This window comes from Artemia sp. Qi Xiang Cuo, chromosome 6 (assembly GCF_049724085.1).
Source record: "Artemia sp. Qi Xiang Cuo chromosome 6, ASM4972408v1, whole genome shotgun sequence".
Lineage (NCBI taxonomy): Eukaryota > Metazoa > Arthropoda > Branchiopoda > Anostraca > Artemiidae > Artemia > Artemia sp. Qi Xiang Cuo.
The window spans coordinates 67,643,509-67,669,106 of NC_142799.1; the positions used below are offsets into that span (position 1 = coordinate 67,643,509).

The 25,598-nt window shown below is 36.1% G+C and overlaps 1 protein-coding gene across 1 annotated transcript; it reads left to right on the forward strand.

Annotated features, from left to right (window-relative positions):
* Positions 1 to 297: 297 nt before the first annotated feature.
* On the forward strand, positions 298 to 24,300 carry LOC148951541 (regulatory-associated protein of mTOR-like). Its single transcript, XM_089091021.1, has 3 exons — positions 298 to 471; positions 17,120 to 17,222; positions 24,035 to 24,300. The coding sequence occupies exons 1-3, from the start codon at positions 298 to 300 to the stop codon at positions 24,058 to 24,060; spliced, it is 303 nt and encodes a 100-aa protein (XP_088947147.1). The 3' UTR covers positions 24,061 to 24,300.
* Positions 24,301 to 25,598: the final 1,298 nt, after the last annotated feature.

Consider the following 25,598-nt stretch of genomic DNA (forward strand, 5'->3'; position numbering starts at 1 on the left):
TGTTGACACATTTGAAGGTGGGGGTAAAGTGAAGTGAAGCGCTCGAATGATATAAAAATAAGTATTTTGGGATTTTAAAAGATGTTTCAGAATTTTAGAGTGTTTTCTTTTGAACAAGCCTAACTGCAGACTAATGACCATTGTAACTATAAACAAATGTCATTTGAGCCAGAAAATACCAGACTAGCAGTGCGAAATTTTCTTTTGGAATTTAGCTGCTTTTTTAGCATGAAAATTCTGAACGCCAGCATCGAAACGAGAAGCGTGATTTTCAAATGTAAAAAACAAGCATTGGAAATGGCAGATCGGCTTTCTCTGGCAGAAGTTAATAGGAAGTTAAATATTGGAGCAATTGAGGATCTGGATGACTGGGCTATTCCTGTAGCCTTTATTAAAAATGAAAATATACCCAATCAAGTCAACCAAAGACCTAGTGAAGATTCTTTGCAGCCTTGGAGACTTAAAGAAAGGGCAAGTTTAGCTGTTATGAATGTTTTTGTAGCTTGCAGTGGAATTGATGACTGTTTAACCACTTAGGTAAAAATATACAAGATTCTATAGCTGAAATAGGGACAAGATGAACACACAACTCACTGCCTTTTTTATGCTCTCTCCCAATATAACAATCATTTTAGACCTAGCCTAGGCTGCTTGCAAATGCACCCCCCTTATTATAGTTGCAAGGTAGCCCAGCAACATAGGTCTGTACAAAGTTTAATGCTAAAAAAGTCTGCTTAAACACCAGTGCATACATAAGATAGGTTTGTACAATGCACAAGACCAAAAAACACTTAATCAGCAAAATTCTTACTGTAGGCCTATTACATACAGGTGTTTTATTTAATTACATTATTTATCATGTAGGCTATACTTTGGTAAAATTCTACTTTAGCTACTTTTGACTATCTTGGAATGGGTTTAGGTTAGGAAAATGAAACATTCAGGGATGGATCTATAGCCTAAAGTATGTCCTGGGAAGGTATTTTGAAGTACGAACCTCCACTCCTAATCCCTCTAGAGGGTCCCAAAATATGTCTATGTGACAGGTCTTTACTAATTGGAATTTTGACAAAACAACATTTTACCTTAATTTTCAGTTATCAGTTTCTTTTTATTTGGCTTTAGTTCTGAAAATACAATTTCTTATATTTGAGTAGAATTTTAAGCCATATCAGTGTTGTTTTTTTTCCCAATTTAGGAAATGTAGGGTGAATCGGGGGAAAGTCCGTCACCTTAACATGTTTTTTTTTCTTAAATTGACTCTCAAGATTTTTTTTTATGAGTATCTCATATCATCTTCTATCAATCTTTTTTTTTTACAACAGTTTCCCATATTATTCACTTTCTGATTTTCCCATATGCTGTGCTTGTAGCCCATCACCTGGTCTCAAAGTTGGTGCAGTTTGATATGTTGGACTTACCCCAGCTTTGGGGGAAGTGCAACATACCTTACTAGCTTTTGTCAACAATACATCAAAAATAATATGACTTCATCATCTTAAAGGGCATCAAGGAATCACTATAAGTCCATAAGCAAGCAATTTTTATGTCAAACTGACTGGCATCAAAAGGCCAGACCATACTTTTTTCTGCTGCTGTGGGGTAACTCCGACAGTGTTGGACTTACCCAACAGATAAACATTACAAGCATCATAGCCGAGGTGCACAAATCACTGAATGTAAATGATTACTTGTATTTAAAAAAAGAAAAACATATCACACAAATTATGGTTTGACTCCAGATACAAAAAGTTACTCATATATGTTGTAGCTTACGTGTATGGGCATAAAACAAAGATATACTGACGCTTGCTAGTAACTGCCTTGTACAATACAATAACTTGACGGTTTTGGGGTATTTCAAATGGTCCGGTTTTCCCACTAAGTTTACTGGTCCTGCAAAATGTATTTGTCATCCACAGTATTGATATTGTCTTTCTTTGGCCAATTGAAGGAGTAGGTGGCAAGGCTCAAGCAATGAAGAAACTTGAGCTTAACTTTTCCCTCGTCAGGAAAGTCTAGAACCCTTCCTATGTAACCTTGTTTGTCATTCCTTGCATCGTATCTAACTGCATAGTACTCATTTAGCTTGGGAACAATCTTTTCCTTACTGGGTGTCTCCTTGTCATTGCTGTCACTTTCTTGAATAGTATCTTGAATACTCTGATCATCCTCATCAGAGCCAAGTTCAAGGCTGATGTCTGATTCGCTATCACCCATATCTCTATTGGCTTCCCTCTTAGGAAAATTTTTTTTTTCGATTTTATACCCTTCCCATCTGAACTTTTCTTCTTCCCTTTGCCTTTTGCTTTCAGATTATCTTCCCTCTTAAGCACTTCTAGATGCTCTTTTGATGTTATCACTTCTGCCTCTCTTGCAATTTTCTTCCGTTTTTCTATTCCTGAAACTGATGGTAGGTTAGGCTGCTTGATTGAGTCAAGAAGAATCTCTTCAAAAGTTTTTGATTGGTTGCCAAACAACTTCCTTGGACTAAAGGTAACAGAAAAGGTTATTTTTTCTAATTCAGTGTTGACAGTGGTTGTGACTTTAGATGTGCCTGAATTTTCCTCTTGCTCCTTTTTCATTTGTGCATAGCGTCTTAACTTGGTAGGTTCAAACTTGGTTTGGTCAATTACGGATGGGTTTACTCTCATTGGAACACTCAGATCAAAGATTCCAGTTGCTTTGAACAACTTTTCAATCAGACTAGGAGTGAAATACCTTTGATAAGAGACATACAAAATCCTTCTTCGACAGAATGTTGCCATGGTGCTCCCTCTGCCATTTCGAGAGATTATGATCATAAGAGACTTTCCTTCCCTTGAAAACCACTTTATTGAGAGGTTGAAGCATGTGGAGGTAGCTTGAGAATTGTCACGTTAATTTTGTTTGCAAGTTTTGCAAGAGCATGTGTGCCATGTCCATCTAAGATGAGAAGTGCCTTTCCCTTTACATGAGGAAGAAACTGGCACTAAACCAGTTCATAAAGAGATCAGACGTCATCCACCCTTTATTGGTAGATGAGTAAGATGCACCAGGGTAAGCTCCATGTACAGGTATCCATGAGGTCCAGGTATTCTTTGCAGAGAAAACTATTAAAGGTGTGAATTTTTCTCCGTTTGCACTGATACAAACCAAGGCAGTTGTATTTTCACATCCATTACCACCTGTTCTACGAGTGGCTGGTGAGCCTTTGGCTCCAGCAACTTTCGTGTTGCCAGGATCCCTGCAGAAAGATGTCTCATCCAAATTAAACCAGCACTGGGGCTTGTCAAGAATATCCATCGCCGTGGCAGTTTCATACAACAGCTCATAAAAGTCATATATTATAAAGGGGTCAGATTGCTGCAAAAGTCTTTTGTTTTCTAACCTTTCTGGTTTCTTTAGTGAAATTTTGTTTCAGCACTTGAACCCCACCCACCAGTTATGACCAAGTCAGCTGTCCTTAAATATTGTGTTAGCTGTGTTCTCGATGAGATATTATTGAACTTGGTCAAGAATTTCCTGCTTTCTAAGACGTATGCCCCCCTTTTCAAAGTATTCGGAGATCCTGAGCCATATCCTTTTTTATTTCAGCAAGAATTTCTTGACTCCTCCCTCCATCACAAACTGTTTTTTTTAATTTTGTCTTCTTCATAAGATGGTCATGCCAGGTACTGCGCTGTGTTTGAAATACATTCGAAGCCTGTAGCATAGACATTCTCTTTGAAGATATCTTTGCTAGTGCGTTTTGTAGCTCCGTTGCATCATATGTTCGTCCAACCCCGCGTTGTGTTTTCTTAACATAATTTCTTGGTATCTAGAAAAGACAAAGGAATTATGGATGAATTGATGAATTTATTCGTAGAGGAATTATGAATGAATGGATGAATTTATTCGAAAACCTGTCACAAGCAGGTGTACAAAAAATTTCAAAACTGCCAGTAGCAGAATTCCAAAAGCTGCCAACACTTTAACAGCAAAATCCGTGATTTGACAGCTTTTCTTTGAGCAAGAAGTATTTCTATAGGTAAAATTTTTAGAAAAGTAACAAATGTAACTTAGTATAGCTTGCAGTTAGAAATATCAATAGTTTTCTTAATCCTTTAATCATATTAAAGTACTGTCTCATATTTACTCTAATAATGCTAATCGTGTATAGTATTCAAAGTCTTAAGTATACTGTATATACCTTACTGCTGATAGCTTATGGTTGAGTTGTACACTCAAACGATATTGGAATTATAAAAAAAATACACACCCAACTGCATGCTTAATACTCATTGATCACTATACTACAAATATAAAAAGGTAAGTATACTTTTACTAGCATAGGAAGAAAGGTCAGTAATTCAATGATCTATGTCTGGTTTTGATGTGTAGTAAATAATTGAGACATAAACTTTTGAAAGTAGTGAGAAAATTATTTCAAGTCAATTGAAAGTAATAGCTACTAGGGGTGAATTGTCGTCAATGATAAATCACTAGGGGTGGCAATCCTGAACGAAAGAGGGTTTTTGGGGAACCGATCTTGAGAATGTTTATGAGAAGCCAGACATTTGGGGAGATCCCCAAATATTTGGGGATAGTGGAAGCAATGGTATTTTTGAAAAAAAAAATGCCAACAAATTTTACTAGGCAATGAAAACTGTCCAGTAGCATTGCTACTATGCTATCCCACTTTTTGCATGGCAAAGCACAACTTGTGTTTTGGCACCTTTTCTTTGAGCAAACATTATTTTATATGTAAAAAGGTTATTTTCAGACAAAATCTGCCAACAAATTTGATACATGCAAAGTAGCATTTCTACTTTGCTACACGTTTTGCACGGCAGGTCACAAGTAAAGGTTAAGACGAAAAAAAAATTACAAGGGAGAAAGATAAACGAAAGCAGGCACAGAACTGCAATACATGAATGATAAACACAACACTACATTCCACTAAGTTAGTAGAGCCATCTAAGGATGGTTACTGGCTTCAGCCTTTATTATCTAAAGCTTAGAATCTGTTCTACCCTTTCAAATATCCATCTTTGGTAACATGGGGTAAGTCCGACACCCCAGCCAAACTTCCCCCGAAGGGGGTAAGACCGACATGTCGGACTTTCCCCAGGTGGGCTTTTTCGGGGGTAAGACCGACACCCCTCTTATCTGTTCAACTAATAACATTAGCTTGTTTGAAAAAAATCAGGAAGATGCTCCTGGTCTTCTAGTTTCTAAGAAATGAAAAAAAAATTCTATATCTCTCTTACTTTATAATCTGCATAAGTTAAAGTTAAGTCAGTTACCTGTGTTCCTAAAAAAACGTCGTCCAAAAAACTTCAAAACCCTCTGAACAGAAGGCGTGCTAACTCTGCCAGAAGTTGATGGCACTGTTGCCTACTGCTACTAATATGGAAGAAAATATGAAAGCCTCCCACAGATACAATGGACCATAGACAAATTGAAGGTTGGTATCGGACTTACCCCACTGTCGGACTTTCCCTGATTCACCCTATTTGCAATTCTTTAAAACCTTATAAATTGGGATTAAGCAAAGTTGTGAAGCTGAAAACAATTGTGTTATATTTCATTTAAGCAGAAGATCTATTTTGCAAGGTTTCAATATCATAACACACATATTTTTAAAGGTCAGGACCCTCTAGAAGGAGAAGAAGCGGAGGTAGGTACTTCAAAATACCTACCCAGGACATACTTTAGCCTGTAGACCCATCCCTGAAAATTTCATTTTCCTAACCTAACCCCTTTCAAAGATAGCCAAAAGTAGCTAAAGTAGAATTTTACGGTATACTTTTATTGTGATCTTAATTAATAAATAATTTTTTTAATGATAAAGCCAATAGCCTATCCCATAGATCTGAAATTCTTTTTCAATCAGATGTAGATGGTTTCAACAGGTCAAAAACCCCATTTTCAGAGAAAACAATTCATCATCAAATGACAGTACTAAAAGATTTATTCATTATTTGAATTTGATTAATTTTTTTTATTATTAGCCTAATTTTTTATCATTATTCTTTTAATTGATAAGTTTATTGAACTTGATTGTTTTTAATCAATGCCTGTTGAATATAGACTATGACCTGGAAAGAGACTATGACTTTTGATTTAAAGCCAAATTGTTTAGTATGTTTTTACTCATTTTCTTAATCCATTTCTTGCACCAAAAATAAGGAACTAGGCCAAAATGCCATTTTGTGGTCCATTAAAGGGCTTTAAATTGAATTTACAGGCAAAATGGTTCTTAAATTTGGAAAGAGCATAAAGAGGCATCAAATAGTATGCTCACATTTTCCCCAGCTCCACCATACAATCTTGTATATATATTCCACCCCTTGTTTTCTGGCAAAATTGTAGTTAACAAAATTAAACTGAAAGTGTAAATCAATTAAATTGAGTTTCTCTGATAATGATGAAGCAAGAATTATGCTGCTGTTGTAGCTAGTTTACAGGGGTTGTCCTTACAAACCATCTTCTTCTAGCTTTATGAATTTTAATACCTTTGAACAGTTTTTAGAGACATGCCTACACATTCAGACATACTAAACTACACAGCAAGACATTACTTAACATCTGTTTCTTCCTTATGATGCCAGTCACTGGGCAATTTCAGGCTTAAACTGGTTTTTAAGATGTAGTAAATTTCAGGAAGCAACAGTAATAGTATAAATGAAAGAGTGTTTGCATGTTAAGGGTCTTTTTGGATTTATATCAGTTTCTTTAAGCTCATATATAGTATTGCCTATAGTAAGTCTTGAGTTTATCTGTTGCTTTGCTAGGTAGAAGGTGAACAAATTGCTTGTTGCATCTCTTTATGCTGTTTCTAACTATACTAATTGTTTCCTTTATAAATTTCATCCTGAGCTCTTAAAGGGACATTGAAAGGTGGCAGCATGTTCCTCATTTTTTGCCATTAGAAATGGGTTGAAATAAATTATTGAAAACCTACAATTTGATTATAAAGAAAAAAAAATCATTTAAACATCACAGATTCTAAGACATTGAATTTTCATAATCTTATCCAATAAAGTTAACAATTCAGAAATATTGTTTAAAAATTTAAACTATTTCTCTGCGGGTAAAGAGTGCATTTTTTAGCACTAAATTTTGTTATAAAATAGTGAGATCAAAATGAAGGAGCCATTGAAAAAATTTCTTGGTGGGTCACTAAGCAGCTCACATTTATCTCTCAGGAATTTTAATTGTGTTGTCATAGGTATGTTTCCCTTTCTTATTTAGTTTATTTGTTTTTTAGCACTTCATTTCATAATTTTCTCAATTAAAGCAGTTTGTAATTTATTTTGCAGAAGGGAAGCAGTCTATAATTTTTCACTTGCCTCTTCCATTTGCTATTGTAATGTTCAGCACTAAAAAAGCATCCCTTTGTACAGACCTCAGGCAAATGGCCAAATTTTAGGACAATGTTTATAAATTGTCAAGTTTATCAGGGTACAGTAGATTATAATAAATCACTGCCTTTGGAATATATGACTTTCAGATATTTGAATGTCAGGTTTTAACCACTCATTTTAATCCATTTCTAGTAGCAGAAATGAGGGACAAGGTGTCACCTTCCAGGGTCCTGTTTAAAGTTCAAAATGAAAATTGTGAAGGAAGCACTTAGTATATTTAGAAAGAGTACAAAAGAGACTTCAAGTGGTATAATCATCTTCTACTTGGCTACATAATAGAACAACTCAACATTAGAAAGAGTAGAAAGAATACAGAGAAGCCTCTTACATGGCAATGCCAGTAAATTATAATGTTTTCAATTACTTTTCTAGTTAGAAGGTGAAAACATGACTCAAAGTGCCTTTTAATGCTCTATTCCTATCCTTATGGTTACCCTTGCAAATGCAACCTACCCCTCCTCCTCTCTGCTGGGACAGGTTATACCCCTATGCTGGAGACAAAACTTGCTGATTTTGTTTGTATAAACCAATTTGTTTTGATTGTTTCTAATTATAAGCTGCTTCATAATGCCTAATAATACCAATCTAAAAAAAAAAAAATCAGCAAAGTTTTGTAAATAGCCCAAGGCCATATTTGGCCCCCATAGATAAGAGAAATAAGGCATATTTGATGGGGCAGCAATTAATAGGCCTGTTTTTTCACTCATCAATGTGCTAAGATCTTACATCTTTTGTCAGAAAACATGTAAAAGTGAAATCTTTGAACTAAGATCTTACATTTTTTGTAATTTTTATGCAAACATCTTTCATCATTCTGCTCTGATCAGCAGTCTGAGAATAATGATGAGTATATCATCAAAGTTCTCTCATCACTGTTCTATGTGGCAGACTATGTGGCGTTCTTCACACTTTTTGCTAACATCAGTGAGCTGTAAGATCTTAGAACAAAGATGAGTTAAAAAACGATAATCTTTGCAGAAAGATGCAAGATCTTAGATGTAAGATCTTAGTGCTAAAAAACGGCCCTGTATGTTCAGAGCCAGTAATAAAAAGCACATTGGGTGGTGTGTTCATCTTCTACCTACCAAAGTAATTGAAAAAAACTGTAAGTTTACCAAAATGCTAAATAAAGGAACTCTACAAATATCTAGTGTAACCTAATATGTAGCAAGGTCCTCTAGCTTTATTTTAGGTTACTCACTCCAAAATCATATTCAATCTATTGAATTTAACCTGCCTTAAAAACTTGACCCCAAACAAGTCAGTTGGACCAGATGGCATACACCCTTTATAAACTAAAAGAGCCACATGCTGAACCATTTCTTCCATTTATCCAACTTTTCCAAAAGTCTTTAGATTTAATGCATATACCTGCAGACTGGCAGATAGCCTACATTCCCCCTGTACCCAAAGGTGGTAACAGTGGTTAGGCAGTCAACTACTGACTAATCATAATCTCCTCTGCTGCTGGAAAAAATACTTGAAACCATAGTCAACCCTACAATCATTTAACATCTGACTCAAGGTTAGCTGTTGTCCTCAAGGTTAGCATGGTTTTTATCCTGCTTGATTGGTTGAAACCATCCTTGCTGATGCATATGAATATGTCACCAAACTAATTGACAAGGATTTTCCAGTACAATTCTGCTAGACTTTGCAAAAGCATTCAATAAGGTGTGCCACAGGAGACTGCATATTGAGCTAGAAGCTATTGGAATTAATAAACAAGCTATTGATTGGGTGATGCTTTTGCTAAGTAATAGAAAACAAGCAGTAAAAGTGTTTGGGGGAAACAGGGAAACATTTCTTTCAGTGGAGTGGAAGTGGAAAGAGGAGTGCCTAAAGGCACTGTTGTCAGTTCAACGTTATTAAATATCTTTATTAAGGAGTCACCTCCTAACATCAAAAACAAAATAAGGCTTTATACAGACAATTCAAAAGTAATTGATTCAATTGAAAGATTAGGTAAAATAGAAACCATAAAAGCAGACTTAGACTCATTTACTTGCTGAGCATAGACTTGGAAGCTGGAGTAAAATATCCAGAAATAAAAGGTAATCCACTTTGGTAAGAAAAAAACCCAATACATCAATACTCAATGGAGTCAGTGGACAGTACAAGGTAATCCATTGTCAGTGGTCATGCTGAACAAGATCTTGGTATATTAGTTGACAAAGAGTTAAAGTTTAATTTACATGCTCAGACTGCTGATGCAAAGGCTAATCAGACTCTTGGTTTAATTAAGGGAACTTCAGTATTTGTTCCCACAACTAAATGCATTAGAAGTTTCTATGACCTCCATTACCGTACCTCTCTTGGCTTGAAGAACTAAATTTACCCACACTCAGGTATGGAAAGAAAATTCAAAGCTGTCTGTATAAGAATTCGACAGAATTCCAAAAGCTGCCAAATCTAAGCAACACATTTCAAAATCTGCCAACAATTTCCACTAGGCCATGAAAACTGTCAAGTAGCATTGCTACTGTGCCACCCTACTTTTTCCACAGCAACCCCACGCTGGCCTATTGCTGTAAGAGAGCAGATATGATTATGACATTCAAGCTGCTCGACCATGAAAAGCTTATCCCAAATATCTTTCAATTGGATAATTCTTCAAGAACAAGAGGACATGAGCAACAACATTTCAAGAAGCATACCTCCTTAAGGTTGCGTAACAAATTCTTTTCCCATCTAATGGTGAGTCTATGGAACTTGTTAGACTAGGATACAGTCTCTTCTGCCAGTATTGAGTAATTCAAATCATCAACTGACAAGGAATGGTGCAACAAGCCCTGGCAAATAGCTTGGGACTCACTTGATGAATTACCACACTATCTTAAATGAACACTGACGTCAGGATTATCCTATTGCAGGCAATAGGATGTGAATTTAAGGAATGTGATTTAAGATAATATGCTTCAGGAGCTGTTAGTCCTTTTGGGAGTCTGACATCATGTAAAACTTTTGTCTATTAAAACTCTTGTCAGATGAAAACAGTCTTCTCCACCAAGTGTAATAGGGCTATCTATACAGAGTTTCAAGTAAATACGTGCATACCTTATGGAAGTAAAATATGAATCTTCTCTGCAAAAAAACAAAAAAAGACACACACTTGGAGTTCATAGCTACCCATCAAGGATTATCCAAATGGTTGTTATTCAGTTACTAATAAGAATTGGATAATTGAAGACCTCTTCTGTAACTGGCTTACAGATGTTTTTCTGCCTCAGGTAAAAGAAAAAGCACTTCTTATTCTCGAAGGCCATGGTTCCCGTTTATCCTTGGCTCTTGTGAAGGTCGCTTCAGAGAAGAATATTACCATCCTGAAGTTACCAACCCATGCATTTCGTGTTCTGTTATCTGTTGGCAGTGTTTTTTTCAAAGGGCTGAAATCATCCTAGGAGCAGAAGCTCGTGAATTGGCAACGAGCACACCCAGGTGACGTCTTGTCACAACCAGGTCTCATGAAAATTTTATGTCACATCTGGGAGACTTACCTTACCCCTTCACTGATTCAAAAATCATTTCTAACAACAGGGATTTACGACTGCGCTATTCCAGCGCGTATCAACCATGACGTGGTCGACTAGCCAAAGTTCGATCAAGCCAAGTTCAAAATATATGTTGAGATTAAGAAATCAGATACTCAGAATTTAACAAGAGTGTATACCCAAGTTAATACTGCAACTCAACAGATCATTTCGGTGTTGGTTTGTGCAAAGAAGAATCATACACATGACAAATCCTTTGAGGAAATTCTCCTGGACTCTCCTGGATTCTCCTGGAGTTTGTTGCTTCTATCTTGATGCCCCAGCATCTGGAAAATCCAGTAGGCAGAGAGTTGCCAGACAAGCTGAAGTAATCACATCCATGGAGGCTTTGAGTGTGCTTGAACAAAGAGAGAAAGAGAAAAAAGAAAAGCTTGAAAACAAAAGAGGAAAGTAAAATAGAACACGCTCAAGCCAAAACTGAAAATGAAGAAAAATGATCTTTCCAACTATGATGTTGATATCTCATTGGGGTCTTCAAGTGACGAGATGAACATCTGTAATGCTCGTTGGCAGTGAGCATGAAGAAGAGGAGAAAAATAAGCTAAACATAAAGCTAATTGAGTACTATTGATTATTATAACAAATGTGATCATCAAGGCTGGTATTTAGGAAGGGTGCTTGGTTTTTCTGACGAAAATCTGTTTCGTATGAAATATCTTTGCTGCCTGACCTTAGCCGACTATTCATATGAACAGCCAAAAAAATGTGACATAGGACCTGTATCTCAAATTATATCTTGGTTAGGCCTGGGTATGATTTGGGAAACAATCAGAAATTAAATAAAAAAAATAGCTTTTCAACTGAAAGCAAGGAGCAAATTTGAAACCTATTTGAGCAGATTATTCTTTATATTAAGGGGGCCGTCTTCTCCTTAGCTCCTTACCGTTTACTATGAAGCTCGGCTTTTGTTCAAATTTTTAAAGAAGATTTGCAATTGGAAAAAAAAAAAATTCGAAGTACTAAGAGACTTTTGTTTAATAAGCAAGGTGTTGAGAAGAGGGCAGTCTCCCTTATATAAAGAGTAATTTCGATTTGTTTTAAGTTTTAAACTTGTTCCTTACTTTAGTTGAAACACCTTTTATATTTGTTTAATATTTAAGTTTAATATATTTGTTTAAATTTGTTTAATATAATGTTTAATATAATTTATTTAATCTGTGAAGTTTAATGAATACAATACTTTTGATAATGCAGAAAAAACGATCTATTTCGATAATCTATGTTTGGTTTTTCATGGGTAATGAAGCTTAGAGACGAACATTTGTCTAAAGGCAATGAAAAAGTTCGTCAATTAAAGTAAAAGTATATAAAAATGAAAAAAGTAAGTAATTACAAAAATATACAAAACAATAGCCTACTTACAAAAACTAAGATATAAACTCCCAGCATTCAGTTCTGTTGAACAATGCCAAAGCGTTGGACAGATATTTTTAACAATACTGGTAATGCCTTCTGACTTGGTGATTATAAAAAGTAAAGCATTTTGTTCAAAGTAAAACATTAAAACTAAGATTAAGTAAATCAAATAAAATTTTAATTCTATATTTTTAATTTAATTTTGAATACCAAAAACCAATATATTTGACACCTTTATTCTCCATAAATGTAAAACATTTAATCTTTTTCAAAGTGGCAACTAGATTAATACAATCACTCCTGGTAAAAAAAAGTAAATGATAGTAAAACACAAAAAACGTATCCATTCAGGGGAAAATATAGAAATTCCCAGCATTCCGTTCAGGGGAAACATTTTTGATATTTTTTTTTTTTTTTTTTTTTTTAACAAAATTGCAGCTTATTAAGTTGTTTTCCTTGTGTTTTATATAATTATACGAAATTTCTTGTGTACTAATAACTGCACTAATTACTAATAAATAAATACATATTTAGGATCACCATAAAAAGCTGATTCTGTGATTTAATGTTATCAATAGTTAGGCTCATATACTTGTACTTTCGTTATTGACAACGATCGTTATTTACTTACTATTCATTCCCATGAAGATTTTTTTACTCTAACCAAATCATATAGAAAAAATGCTTGTTGAAAACTGGAAAGGGGTCACTCAGTCACAAATTAGAACTTATATTTTCCTTATTAATGGTCAAAATCTATTGGCAGGTAGCCAACAATGGGGTAACACACATTTTTTCCATGGTTTTTCCCTATTCTGCTCTCTTTCCTTTTGTTTCCTCACGATTGCTTTTTAGTCCCAAATTTCCTGATTCTCCCTCCCCCCTGCCGGCGCCCATGTTACACACGACACACGTACGTTGGTGTATTGTAAAAGGTTTCAAGGCTGGTGCAAATAACATCCAAACTTGTTTTACCTTTTGTAGTAGGGAAATAAACAATTTGCTTAAGGTTCTGATCTTTGCACAGATAATTAAGACTTAGTTCTTTTGCGTCTCCTGCTATAAAAATGCCGGCTTTTGGATACTTTGTCGTCACAAAGTCCAGACTTGCTTGTAGCCTATCATGAAAATTACGACGAGAACAAGCATTCTGTCCGGGTGATAATAAAATTAGCAAATGATTAAATTAGGATAATGCCGAGGCAGGCATTTGGGCTTAGTAGATATCCAAATGATTTCATCGCAGTCACCTGGTCCTGGCACATGGATAAGGGTAGGAGATAGACAATCCTTTGTGAAAATCATTACTCCTCCTCCGTTTTCCCCAGTGGGTGGTCAACCGGGCGTAGCTTTATAAACTTCTGAAAACCAGTCATTTTAAGGAGATCCCTATTTTGTGCCTGGACATCAGTAACTGCAATTATATCAATATGGTTCAATTTTGCTGTTGCTTCTAACTCAACTAACTTTTCAAAATTGTAACTTTCTGTGTTCGTAAGGAGAAAAACAGGGAAATAATAACCTTTTTTTTTTATCAAACTCTATAACAACATATTTTTTAAAAAAAACCTTTATTCTGAGGCAACTTTGGTGGGGTTTAATTATTAAAGTTATTGCTGGGAGTGGGGAGAACATTACCAAAAAATGAAATATTATCATTCGATGTATTGTAGGAAGGTTTGTCGCAAGGCTCAAACTCAACACCCTGGACCAAGAGACTACAAACCTGGTTTTGAAGTGGGAAGGGAAGAGGTTCAATTTTAAAGTTGGGGATAAATTGAGAGAGCCGCGGGTAAAGGTTTCCTGGTGTTCCAACGATTCTGCAAGATCAGTTTCTTCTAATGGCGAAAACCTGTTACTAAGTGGGACGGCATTACTTACATTCGAAACGCGGAAGGCTGTTATTTTAGGAAGGATAGATCTAGGGATTGCGGGAGGGTCTGCGGGGAAGGCGGAAGAGGGAAAGCTCCAAGAGGAACCGGAGGGACATGCTGAGCCTGTCTGACCCGCGGTGACCACGAAGAAGGGATCCAGTCACGCAATTTCGGTATTGGAAAGGTTGTCGTGGGCGCCATTGGGGGGAGGGGACCCGGAAAGGCGGGTTTCTTTTGCTCAGCTGCTGGTTAATTTCTCTTATGAGAAAGGGGGAGGGGCGGGGGAGTGTTCATAATCACCAAAAACGTTTTATTGATTCAAAAGAGTCAGTTTAAGAGGGCGATGACTCTCTTCACTTTTAGGGTAACCCTCCTGATAACGAGGGATATTGTATTAAAAATGAACAGAAATTAAGTAGAAAAAATCAAATGGAAGTTAAGAGTGACATTAAAACTTAAAATGAACAGAAACTATTCCATAAATGAGGATTGCACCCTCCCCAGTTTCTCTGTCTTCACGCTTGACAGTTTGACTTTTTGTCCCCATTGCCTTAAGAAAGACTGATCAAGCACAAGTGCCTTAATAAATGCATTAATCATAACATTATTAAATTTTAGTGTAAAGAGTGATGGGCTGAGGAGGGGGAAACCCTCCTCGCATATGGACTGGTTTCTGTTTGTTTTAAGTTTTAATTTTACCCTTTAAGTTCATTTGAAAAAAGCCTGTTTTTCATTTGTAAATTATTCTTTAAAAAAGTATTGTTTTGACAGGAACCAAATTATACTGGATCTTACATTGATTATGAAGAACACATCTGTCTTGTTGACTTTCAGCAGTACCCTGATTGAAGATAAGCTGATTCGAATAAATTATTCCTGGTCAATTATCACTTTTTAGTGACAGCGGTCAATCATATGCAACTTGTCAAGAGAATACATTTGAAACAATGACATATCATGTTTGTAATCCTATTGTTTATTTCTGTTAGTTTTCGGACTGTGTCTGATTGAACCAAGAAGTATGCCTGATGAGGTAGCAAATTTTATTTTACATTGTCTTGAAAGTGTTTATTAACAAATGCGGGAAATATTCAGATAACTAGAATTGTTTGAAACAAGCGTTATATTATTTGAAGCATAACGTAAAATGCAAGTGAAAACATTTTATTCACTTAGGGGACTGACTATAAATAGTTTTAGTAACTTTTTTTTTTTTTTTTTTTTTTTTTTTTTTTTTTTTTTTTTACCAATCGACAGAAAAGCAAAAATAAATTGAAATTATTCCATTCACTTTTTGGTTCTGACAGTCAAGGATTCAAGACTCATAAACCCTTGAAAATTTCACTAATTTTCTACAGACGAGCTAGATAAAAATGAAACACTTGAAACCGCTACAGTTTCCTAAGAAATGCAACTCTTGAAATCCTAATTATTCCCTGAAATTTCAACAGATTTCTGTCGCAGCTTTTGATTCTATATTGCTGGGTGTAAAAAATCTTTGACCCCCAAAAACCCTCCCAGATATCTTAATCTTGCCCAAAACTGTTATTGAAAATACAAAATAGTGCTTTGCTTTATTAGTCATAGACCCCCTTTTTTTAGGATTTCTTCGAGGTAAATATTTTGTTTCGTCTTTTGCTATCCTGGCTAGCGAGCTTGATCTATCAAATCTTGAAATGTTACTTTAAATTGGCAAAGCTGGCATAACTTTTTCAGAGTCGTATAAAAATGATTAAGTGGTACATAAAGTTGTATATAAAAACTGTTGTCAGTTCAAGAAAATTTAGGGGGGGGGCAATTTGTCATTTTTCAGTGAAAATACAAAAAAAAAATTCATTAGAAATGGCCCCCCAAAATATATTTCAAAACCTAGTCCCCCTTCCCCTCCCCCAATTGACGTCGATGTCAACGCTATCGTTCATATTCTCAAAAGGTAAAAAAAAAATCATGTTTATTATCGATTTTCTTATCCTTGTCGTAGACCAGTGTAAAGTAAGCTGTTATTTGACCAACTCTCTCTTTATGTATATATATATATATATATATATATATATATATATATATATATATATATATATATATATATATATATATATATATATATATAATATGACTTCATCTGCTGACTTCTTCATCTTCTATCATGCTGACTTCTTGCTATTTTCGCTTTTCTAAGTATTTCTTTTAACCAGCTCCGAAATGACATAAATGTGTTAAGCATTGTGACTGCAATAAGTCGCATTTCACACAACGTCAACGTCACTTTTAGGGGGTGTTTCCTCCTTTTTTGAAAATAAGGCAAATTTTCTTAGGCGCGTAACTTTTGATCAGTAAGACTAAACTTGATGCAACTTACATATTTGAAATCATCATAAACATCTGATTCTTTTGATGTATGTATTGGTATCAAATCTTCGTTTTTTAGAGTTTCGGTTACTATTGAGCCGGGTCGCTCCTTACTTACAGTTCGTTACCACGAAGTGTTTGATTTTAGCTTTTTCTACATATTAGCTTATTCCCGACCTATTTTACTATATTTGTTTTGTTGCTTTTTGACTCACAAACCCATCTAGGTTTGTGACACCCATTTCTCGAAAATGAATCAGATATTCAAAAGAGGTTGCTTTACTTGCTTTCAAAGTCTCTGCAACCCAATTTGGTCTGAATATCTATTGTTCTTTGAATATCCTTAAGCTATATGAAACTAATCTTTGTGAGATACAGTGTTTTCCATAATAATGGCTAACCCACAGTGGATTATATCTAAATTGAATTTATCGGTTTTGCAATTCTGATAGGTAGTCCGTAAATTATCCCAGTGCTCAAGTCAATTAAAATTTAGCCAAGGAAAGTTAATTGTGTATCGACATCATCTCTTACTTCACTGAATTTTCGAAATTATATTCATTTGCACTTAACTTAGTTAATTAAATTTCTCATTTTCTAGATGAAAACAGTGAGCGTAGCTTTAGTTCTATGTTTGAATGTTGGTGTGGATCCGCCAGATGTTGTCAAACCTCAACCTTGCGCGAGGTTGGAATGCTGGATTGGTGAGTATATAGTTCTCCTCAATAACACTACGGAGGTTTATAACCAAAGTATCGCATGATGGAAATGAGGTCTCACTTTTGACATAGAATGAATCTTTAAAAAAAACGGAAAATTTCATATTTGAAGAAAAACAACCTGTATTCTTTTTGAAAAATTACATGTGGACTAGATACCTTAACACTGATTCCAAAAATAATGCCTAAATTTCAGGTTGCAGAATCCAAACAGAATAATCAACTGTGTTTTTGTCAGAATCATCACGTAATATTACTATGAATTAAGTAGCTATGTAGGAATTACGAAAAATTTTATTTTAAAACCTCTTCACTTAGGCATTTTTCAAACAGATCGTCCATCGAACTATAAATAAGGAGCGACCTGGCCCAATAGTAACAGAAATTCTGAAAAAAGAATCTTGGTAACCATTAATACATCAAAAGAATTGACTTTTTATGCTGATTTTAAGTACATAAAATTCACTAAGTTTAATTTTAACCATCAAAAGCTACGAGCCTAAATTTTGAAAAAGGAAGAAAACATCCCCAAACAGCAGGGACGTCGTTTGGGGATGGCAAGGGGGAATTGCCCCCATCCCAATAATATGGAGAAAAAAAATATTATACATCCCATGGCCTTTGACTATCCAGATATGGACCCTTCTTGCCCCCCCCCCCAATAAAAATGCTGAAGATTGCCAAAAAGTCAAATAGTCTTAATGAAAATCACAGCATCGAAGTCGTCATATCAGAGAACCCTACTTTAGATGTTTCATGTTCCTATGTGCAAAAATGTGGAGTTTTGTATATTTTTCCCAGAAGAAAGATCATGAGTGCGTGTTTACAGGGCCATATCCAGGATTTTTTTTTACCGGGGGGGGGGGTACAAAATTTTTTTTTCGGGGGGAGGGGTTTACAGCAAAAGCTTGCCCCTTAAAAGCGCATAAAAAATTAGTTTATATTCATTTTCGTTATGTTTTTGCGAGTATGACAAATATTTCGGGGGGGGGGGGTTCAAACCCTCAACACCCCCCCCCCCCCCGCTTGATATGACCTTGTGGCTTTATTTGTTTTTTTTTCCAGGGGTGATTGTATCGAGCCAATGGTTCTAGATCGAGAGAGGGCTCATTCGAACGGAAACTAAAAGCTCTTTAGTTTTGGAAAAGAAACTAAAAGGACCCTTTTTAATCGACCAAAAAGATTACACAAGAACTAGCCCCCCTCCAGTGCCTCTTTTTCCCCAATGACATCCGATCAAAATTTTGAGATACTCTTTTGAAATATCCAGTAACTATGCCTCTGGGGATGAACTGACCCCCGAAGTCCCTGGACAAAGGGCTGTAAGTTATGCAATTTACCCATTTTGTACATAAATCTTTGTTATTGGGGAATATACGGGATTTTTCAGGGTTGGGGGATACTCTGCAAGGTGGAGTTTTTCACGGAAAGAATTTTCCGTGGAAAGGAAAGTTTCTGGCGGAATTTTCCAGAGGAAATTTTACATGGAGGGGGGATTTCCTGGCATGATATGAAAAACAATAAGAAAATAAATATGGAAAAAACGAGTTTTTTCAACTGAAAGTAACGATGTCCCAATTCTCTAAGAACTGCTCCTGGAACACAAGGGCTGTTGAATTTAAATGAGAAGTATTTTAAAGAACTTAAAATCTTTAGCATAAAGAACGGGGATTGAAGAAAAGGGCAGTCCCCTCATATACGGAATAATTTCTGGTCATTTTAAGTTTTAATGCTGCTTCTTACTTTCAGTTGGTAAAACTTGTTTTTTTTTATTATATTTAGTTACAGTTAAAAACGATATTTTTTAAAAGTAAAAAAATGTTTTTCTTTTTCCTGATTATATTTTTTTCTTCTTATAGTTTTGTGATGTATACTTCAGAACTTTTTTCCTTTCCATTCCTTAATATCCATTGCCCCTTAATATTGTGGTGCCTCTCTATAATGTTCAATGATCGTAAGTTTTCTTTATCAAAGACTCCATGGCTCTAAGCAGCCTGAATACCCGCATACCAAATATCTAGTGAATCCACACCTTAGCGTTAAAAGTAGATGGAGCTCAGAGGTGGCTTAAGCCTCTTGGATCCACCCCCCTTTCTCCTAGGACCAAAGTACTTGGACCGTAAGTTTAAGTGAATCTGGACTGTTTCGTGCAAATCTTGGAGAAGGGGAAGTATAGCTCTAGAAATAACACCCTGAAAATGATATATTTCCAACGAAGTTCAAGATAGTCAACAAATTAAGCGTACCTGCCTTTTCGCTGAGAATTCGCTAGATGGGATAGTGTTCGAGAGGCTATTGGCATCTTTTGTACCTCCAATCATGCATATTACAAATACTTGTATGATTCTAAGCCAAACAAGGTATAGTATGCCTACCTTTCTGCTAGAAGCCTGGGCGAAAGGGGGAGGAATGGGGTCGGAGGGAGAACGGCCCACTCCATACCTCAAATCATACAGATTGAAAGTTACTGCACGTTTTCAATTTAAACAAGATGCAGCATGTTCTTACTTTCTACTAAAAACTTTCTGAGGAGAGAAGAGGGAGGTTAAAAAGTGGTCACTGGCCTACTTTTGTCCTGCAATCACGCAGTTAGGACTTTCGAAGGATTCTGCTCCGAGGAAGGTGCAACATGTCAAAAGCTCGGCTAAAAGCTAACTTTGGGAGGGGGTTTAGAGGGCCTAAGGGCTAACTTTGTGCCTCCATTAACACAGATTAAAATTACCGCATGATCTCACTTTAAATAAGGAGCTGCATGTTTTCCTTTCTGCTAAACATTTTGCAGGAAGAGGAGGAGGGAGGCTTAGGAGTTAAGAAGTAGGAGTTAAGGGCTGTAGCTGTTTGCTGGAGAGCTCGAGCTGTTAGGAGCTTTAGTAGTTAAGAAAGCCTCGCTTTGTGCCTCCAGTCGTACACATCAAAAATCTTTGCTTGATTTCGATTCAAACAAGATGCAGCATGCATAGCCTTCTACTAAAAGTTGGTAGTATGCCAGGGGAAGGAAAACCTGAAGGGGAAACTGGCCCGCTTTGGTTCTCCGATGATGCAGATTGAGAATTCTTGCATAATTCCGGCTGCAACGGAGAGCAATTTGCCAATCTTGCTAAAAAGTTGGTGATGGAAGGGGCTGGAGGATATTGGAGGGCCTCTATCCCACTTTGGTTTTTCAATCATACAGATTGATATACCTCGCCAGATTCTGCTTCAGACAGGATGCAATAAACCTATCAATCTTTTAAAAATTTGACCTTGAAAGGATAGTGAGGGGCTTTTTAAAGTGCCCAAGGGTCCACTTAGTGTCTCTATTGATAACGGGGCTACTTTCTGCCTTGTATAAATCAAATGAAAAATTTGTATGTATCTTCCTACTAATTTTTTTTAGGTATTGAGGATGGGATGGTATTAGAAATACTGTTGACCCGCTTTGATCTTCCTGTCATAAAGATGTAAAATCTTAGCACGATTTCGGTTCAAGCCAAGTGTAAGATGTCTAAATTTTGACTAAATACTAAGCTGCAGCAGAGCGTTAGGGGCTGCTGGAACGTATTTAGGCACTATTTTTGCTTCCAAAAATGCAGATTGAAATGATTAAATTATGATTATGATTGACTTTTATGATTAAATCATATAGGGTGTCATGCAGCGAAAATTATTGGGGTGTCATACATGTCGATACAGCGAAAATTAGTTTTTAACTTTTTTCTTTATAAGTTGTGTTTGCTTCATTTCAATACAATTCTGTCTCAAGTTCTTATTATACTACTTTTCTGAGTAGCTAAGAATAAGTTTAGTTTTGCATCGTTTAGTAAAATCAAATTACCATAGCCTTGAACTAATGTTAATTTTGGACAGGTGGAGATTTCTACCCATAGCTCTCATTTATTCACAGGTAATCTAAAGCTTATTTTAAAGACATCTAACATTTGAACATACGCACGGCGATATACAATATTAGGTTCAGACTAGAAGGGACAGAAGAATATTGCGCCCTAGCTTTCTGACCTCACGAATCGATACATTCTATTTTTTTCAAAAATGTCATCTTCATTAAGGTTGTCTTGGCCCTGTTACATGCAACTTTGGAGCCAATAAGGTAATATTTGTCTGTGGTTTTCAAATTTGAGTCCGAAACAGTTTTCGTCTTCTTTTGGACCCGTTTGGCCTAACAAACTTTTTACATGAGACTCCTTTGACCCAGGGACTTACGGATATAAGTTTCAAACTGAACACTGATAATACATTACCGACCTTATCTGGGCTCCCTTAATACACACTTTCCAAAAAAAAATTTGTAATCCCCTGAATCAACACAACATTCCTTAGACGTTTCGAGCCAATTGTAAAAGAGTATTTTGGCCTTTTTCCGAGTCCTGCTTTCAGAGGGGGCCTGAGCCATCGAACTGAAATCTCTTGTACATTAGGGCTCATTTGAACCAGGGACATACTGTTCTAAATTTTAAGCTGTTCAAAAAAAAAGTTTGTTGGGACTTTTTTGGGGGGAACAACTTTATTTGACATTTTTTTTATGCGTCGGAGTCCTCTTGGCCCAATAACTTGGGCTTTAAGCTGATAAAAAAAGCTTCTGGCCTTTGTCACGTCCCAATTTGGGAGACGATGAGCCCAAGCCAAATTTCCTTTTATTAGGGCCCTCTTGGTCTGAGGACTTGCGGCTACAAGTTTCAAACTGGCCAGGGACATCAAGGGTTTTGTCTGATTGCCTCGCCCTCAACACCAAAAAAGTGTATGGTCCCCTTACCCTAGGCATTAACCCTTGTAAGTTTCAAGCTAATCAGGTAAAAAAGTTTACTGACCCTTTTTAGGGCCCAGTTTCCGGTAAACCAATATTTAAGTTTCATTCCAATCAAAAATTAAATTCTAACGCCAGTTTTTGGAGGTCCCAAGGTAAACCCAAGAAAATTGGGGTTAACCCCATTTTCGGGGAACTGTGCCCATAACCTTGTTTTACATTATGCTCCCCTCACCAGAGGCGAATCTCCAGCATTTTTATGGGGGGGGGGGTAAGAGAGGTCCATATCCGGATCAAAGGTCCAGTCAAAGGGCATGGAATGTATAATAATTTTTTTCTTCACATTATTGGGGGCAACTGCCCCCCTTGCCACCCCAAACGACGCCCCGCCCCGCTTCCCATATCCCCCACCAAGTGTTTGGTCCGCTATCTGGTTTTCGCCGAGGCAAACACTCTTGGAAATTTAATTGGGCGATTTTCGGATGTTATATTTGGGTGGGGGGGGGGGTGTCCGTGGCCCAAACAAAAGAGATACTTGTCTTTATTTTTGGTTTGGCCGTTTTCACCCCATTTTTGGGGGTAACCAGGTTTTCTTTTCAATTTATCTTTTTTATTTGGGTCCCCATGATCCAAGTACATGGGTCATGTAAGCGTCAAACCGATCGGAAAAAATTATCTTCTTTGAGGCCTCATTATTGTGGGGCCCACGCTTCAAAACTAAAATGATTCTTAAATATTAGAGTCCCCTTAGCCCAGGAACTTGCAAATGTGAGTTTCAACCAGCCCCTAAAAATAGTTTTTTGTTTTTTTTTCGGGGGGGGGGGGTGGATCTGAAGGAGTGAATATTTTGTTTAAATTTTTTGTTCTGAATTCGAGTCCCCTTGGCCAAAGGACTTAAGGATATAAGTTTCGAGCTAATCTGATGGAACGCTTTTTCACCTTTTTTGGGCCCCGTTTTAGGGGCTAGGCCCCCAAAGCATTTTCTTTTGTAGACTATGGGTTTCCCATATGATTGGGAAAGGGTATGGGTGCTGGTTTCTATTTTTTTCACTTTCGACCCGCGAACACGAAGAGGGCACTACAACCCTTAGTTTTGGATTAATGAGGGACCTCCGAAGTTTCTGCGACCACCCTTCCTTGCAAAGTGGTCAGGGGAAATTAATACTGAGAGGCACATGGTTCTTGACTTGACTTAGATTGGTCATTCGGCCTTCTAGTAGTGGCTATGTTTATTTCATTGATGTTTTATTTTTGTGAATTGTTGAAAATAAAGGTATCAATCAATAAACCAATCAAGACGACAACACATGCTGACCAATTTTTCCTTCAAAAAAGTATGTACTTTTTGAAGCCGCCATTCTGAAAACTCAATGAAATTTGGCATTACTGAAGTGCTACAAATACCATGAAGAATAAAAAATGTAAGAGGATAGCCGCAAAAATCTCAAAATTCAGAAAATACTTCCTACACCAAATGACCAAAACTTCCGAATCACTAGGCCTAATCTCCAAGCTGTCACTAAGTTATCTCCCACGTTCATTCAGCCAAAAAAAAAAAAGAGTCTCTTCTTTGGTGCTTATCTTAGAATATGGAGTGCGCTTTATCATCCTGTTTAATTTTACGTAAAGTCTTTCTTGAAATTCACACTGTATAACAAATCCTCCTTTTATGGTTTCCGTTATGATAGTAATTTGTCAAGAACCATTCATACCTTCATTATTTATGGTCCTATCTAAGCTTGTTAAGGGGTCTTATTATTTAAAACTTCACACGTAAAAGTTGTTTAATCTCATTAGTATGGGATATGTTCATTTTTTTTTTACTGAAGCCGAAACTGACAGGGAAAAATATTTTGGTGAATTCCAGTTACGTTATTAGTCTTGGAATAGCTCTGAGATGAGAAACAATTGTAATTAAGATTTAAAGGACGTGTGAAGACATTTAAATGATTACTCTGTCTTCTTTAAGAAATTGGTTATAAATAAGTGATTGTTGTGATCAGCTAGCCCCTTTTCATCCCTCAACTTTTAAGAATTCAATTTTCTTTTATTTTAGTTGTTTGCATCCAGGCGTGTATGTGAAAAAGAGTGAGCTCCAATGGTGCTTTCGCAGTAGGCCGTAGAACCTTCACACTAGCATAACTTAGGACTTTATGTTACGTTAGGGAATCTTTCTTGATTTGTTTTTGAAACTTATTAATTCATAGGCAGTGCCAGGTCTTGATTTTCCGAATTCTCGTTGGTGCTATTTTGCGTTAATTATCAATAATAATGATAACGACGGAAATAACTTATTTGTAGAAAAGCCAGCATGGGCCGTGACAAAACAAACAACACACTAACCAACAGGTGACATCACCTAACATATAACACATAAATACGTAAATGCAAGCCAACGCACGCCTACAAAAAAGAACTCTTAGGTTCAGCCCTAATCACAGTTTATATAATTAGCAGTATGATCATTCTCTATCTCACCCATTATAAAAACCCGGACCGGGGTGCGAGTGCTCCGGAGAACGTTTTTGCAGATATAAACATAAGCGAAGTCAGATCTTTTCACGGTTAAACAAGTCAGATTTCTCTTGGACGCGAAACTTGGCTTCACCGTTGGAACACTAATTTTGAAGAAACTAATTTTAAATTAATTTATTCCAATACATACATGAAAACCGGTAGTTAGTAGTGCAATGTTATTATTAGATGTTTTTAGGAATTAAAAATAGGTTTCGAATATATATTTCTGAGTATGTAATTCATATGTCGTCCCTCTTTGTACAGGCCAATGAGCCTTTGAGGGATTAATAACATGTAATATTATATGTGTATTTAATGAAGAATAAAACTTATCTTATCTTATCTTATCAAGTTGGTTTCAAAGGCATTTTGAGAAAGTTTCTGCCAAAATACGTGTTCCAGGGTAATTGGACCGCTAATGGTAAATCAAATGAGAGGAGCTGTTTGTACGTGCCGATATAAATATATATATATATATATATATATATATATATATATATATATATATATATATATATATATATATATATATATATATATATATATATATATATATATATACTACGAAAACTTTACGAAAAAGAAAGTTTTTTTTAAAGAAAAGTAAAGGCCATATTAAACTTAAGATCAGTAGACATAAAATTTTCTGAAAGTTCCCTAAGAATTTTACGAAAAACCCTTCTTAACAGACGTTTGGTATTTTCTTGGATAGGGCTATTATGGCAACTTTGACCACAGCAACCAATAATTACAACCCAAGTCATAAATTTGGTCTCAATCAGGAACCCTTATCGCTATCTAAATTCAGAAAGTACAATAATTTTCAAACAGAGGTGTTTATTGTTTAAAGTTTAGGAAATGTCTGCCCATTTCATATGAAAACATTGATTGAAAACGAAACTAGTCTTATCTAGAAAATAAATATCATAGAAAATAAACATCACTACGTGAAAAAAAATGATAAACCATCCAGGGGCGGATCCACAGGGGGGGGGGCGCGGGGGGCCCCCCGATAGTAGTCTAAAGTAGCGTAATTTACCTAATTAACGCAAGTTTGCATTAATTAAACTTGCTCCTAACGTAAGTTTGTCGGATTAACCTAT

Coding starts and splice junctions, on each gene's coding strand:
- LOC148951541 (XM_089091021.1), top strand. CDS start 298: ATGGCAGATCGGCTTTCTCTGGCAGAAGTTAATAGGAAGTTAAATATT. Junction 472..17,119: donor CTTGGAGACTTAAAGAAAGG/GCAAGTTTAGCT, acceptor CTCATTTTCTAG/ATGAAAACAGTGAGCGTAGC. Junction 17,223..24,034: donor GAGGTTGGAATGCTGGATTG/GTGAGTATATAG, acceptor CTTTTATTTTAG/TTGTTTGCATCCAGGCGTGT.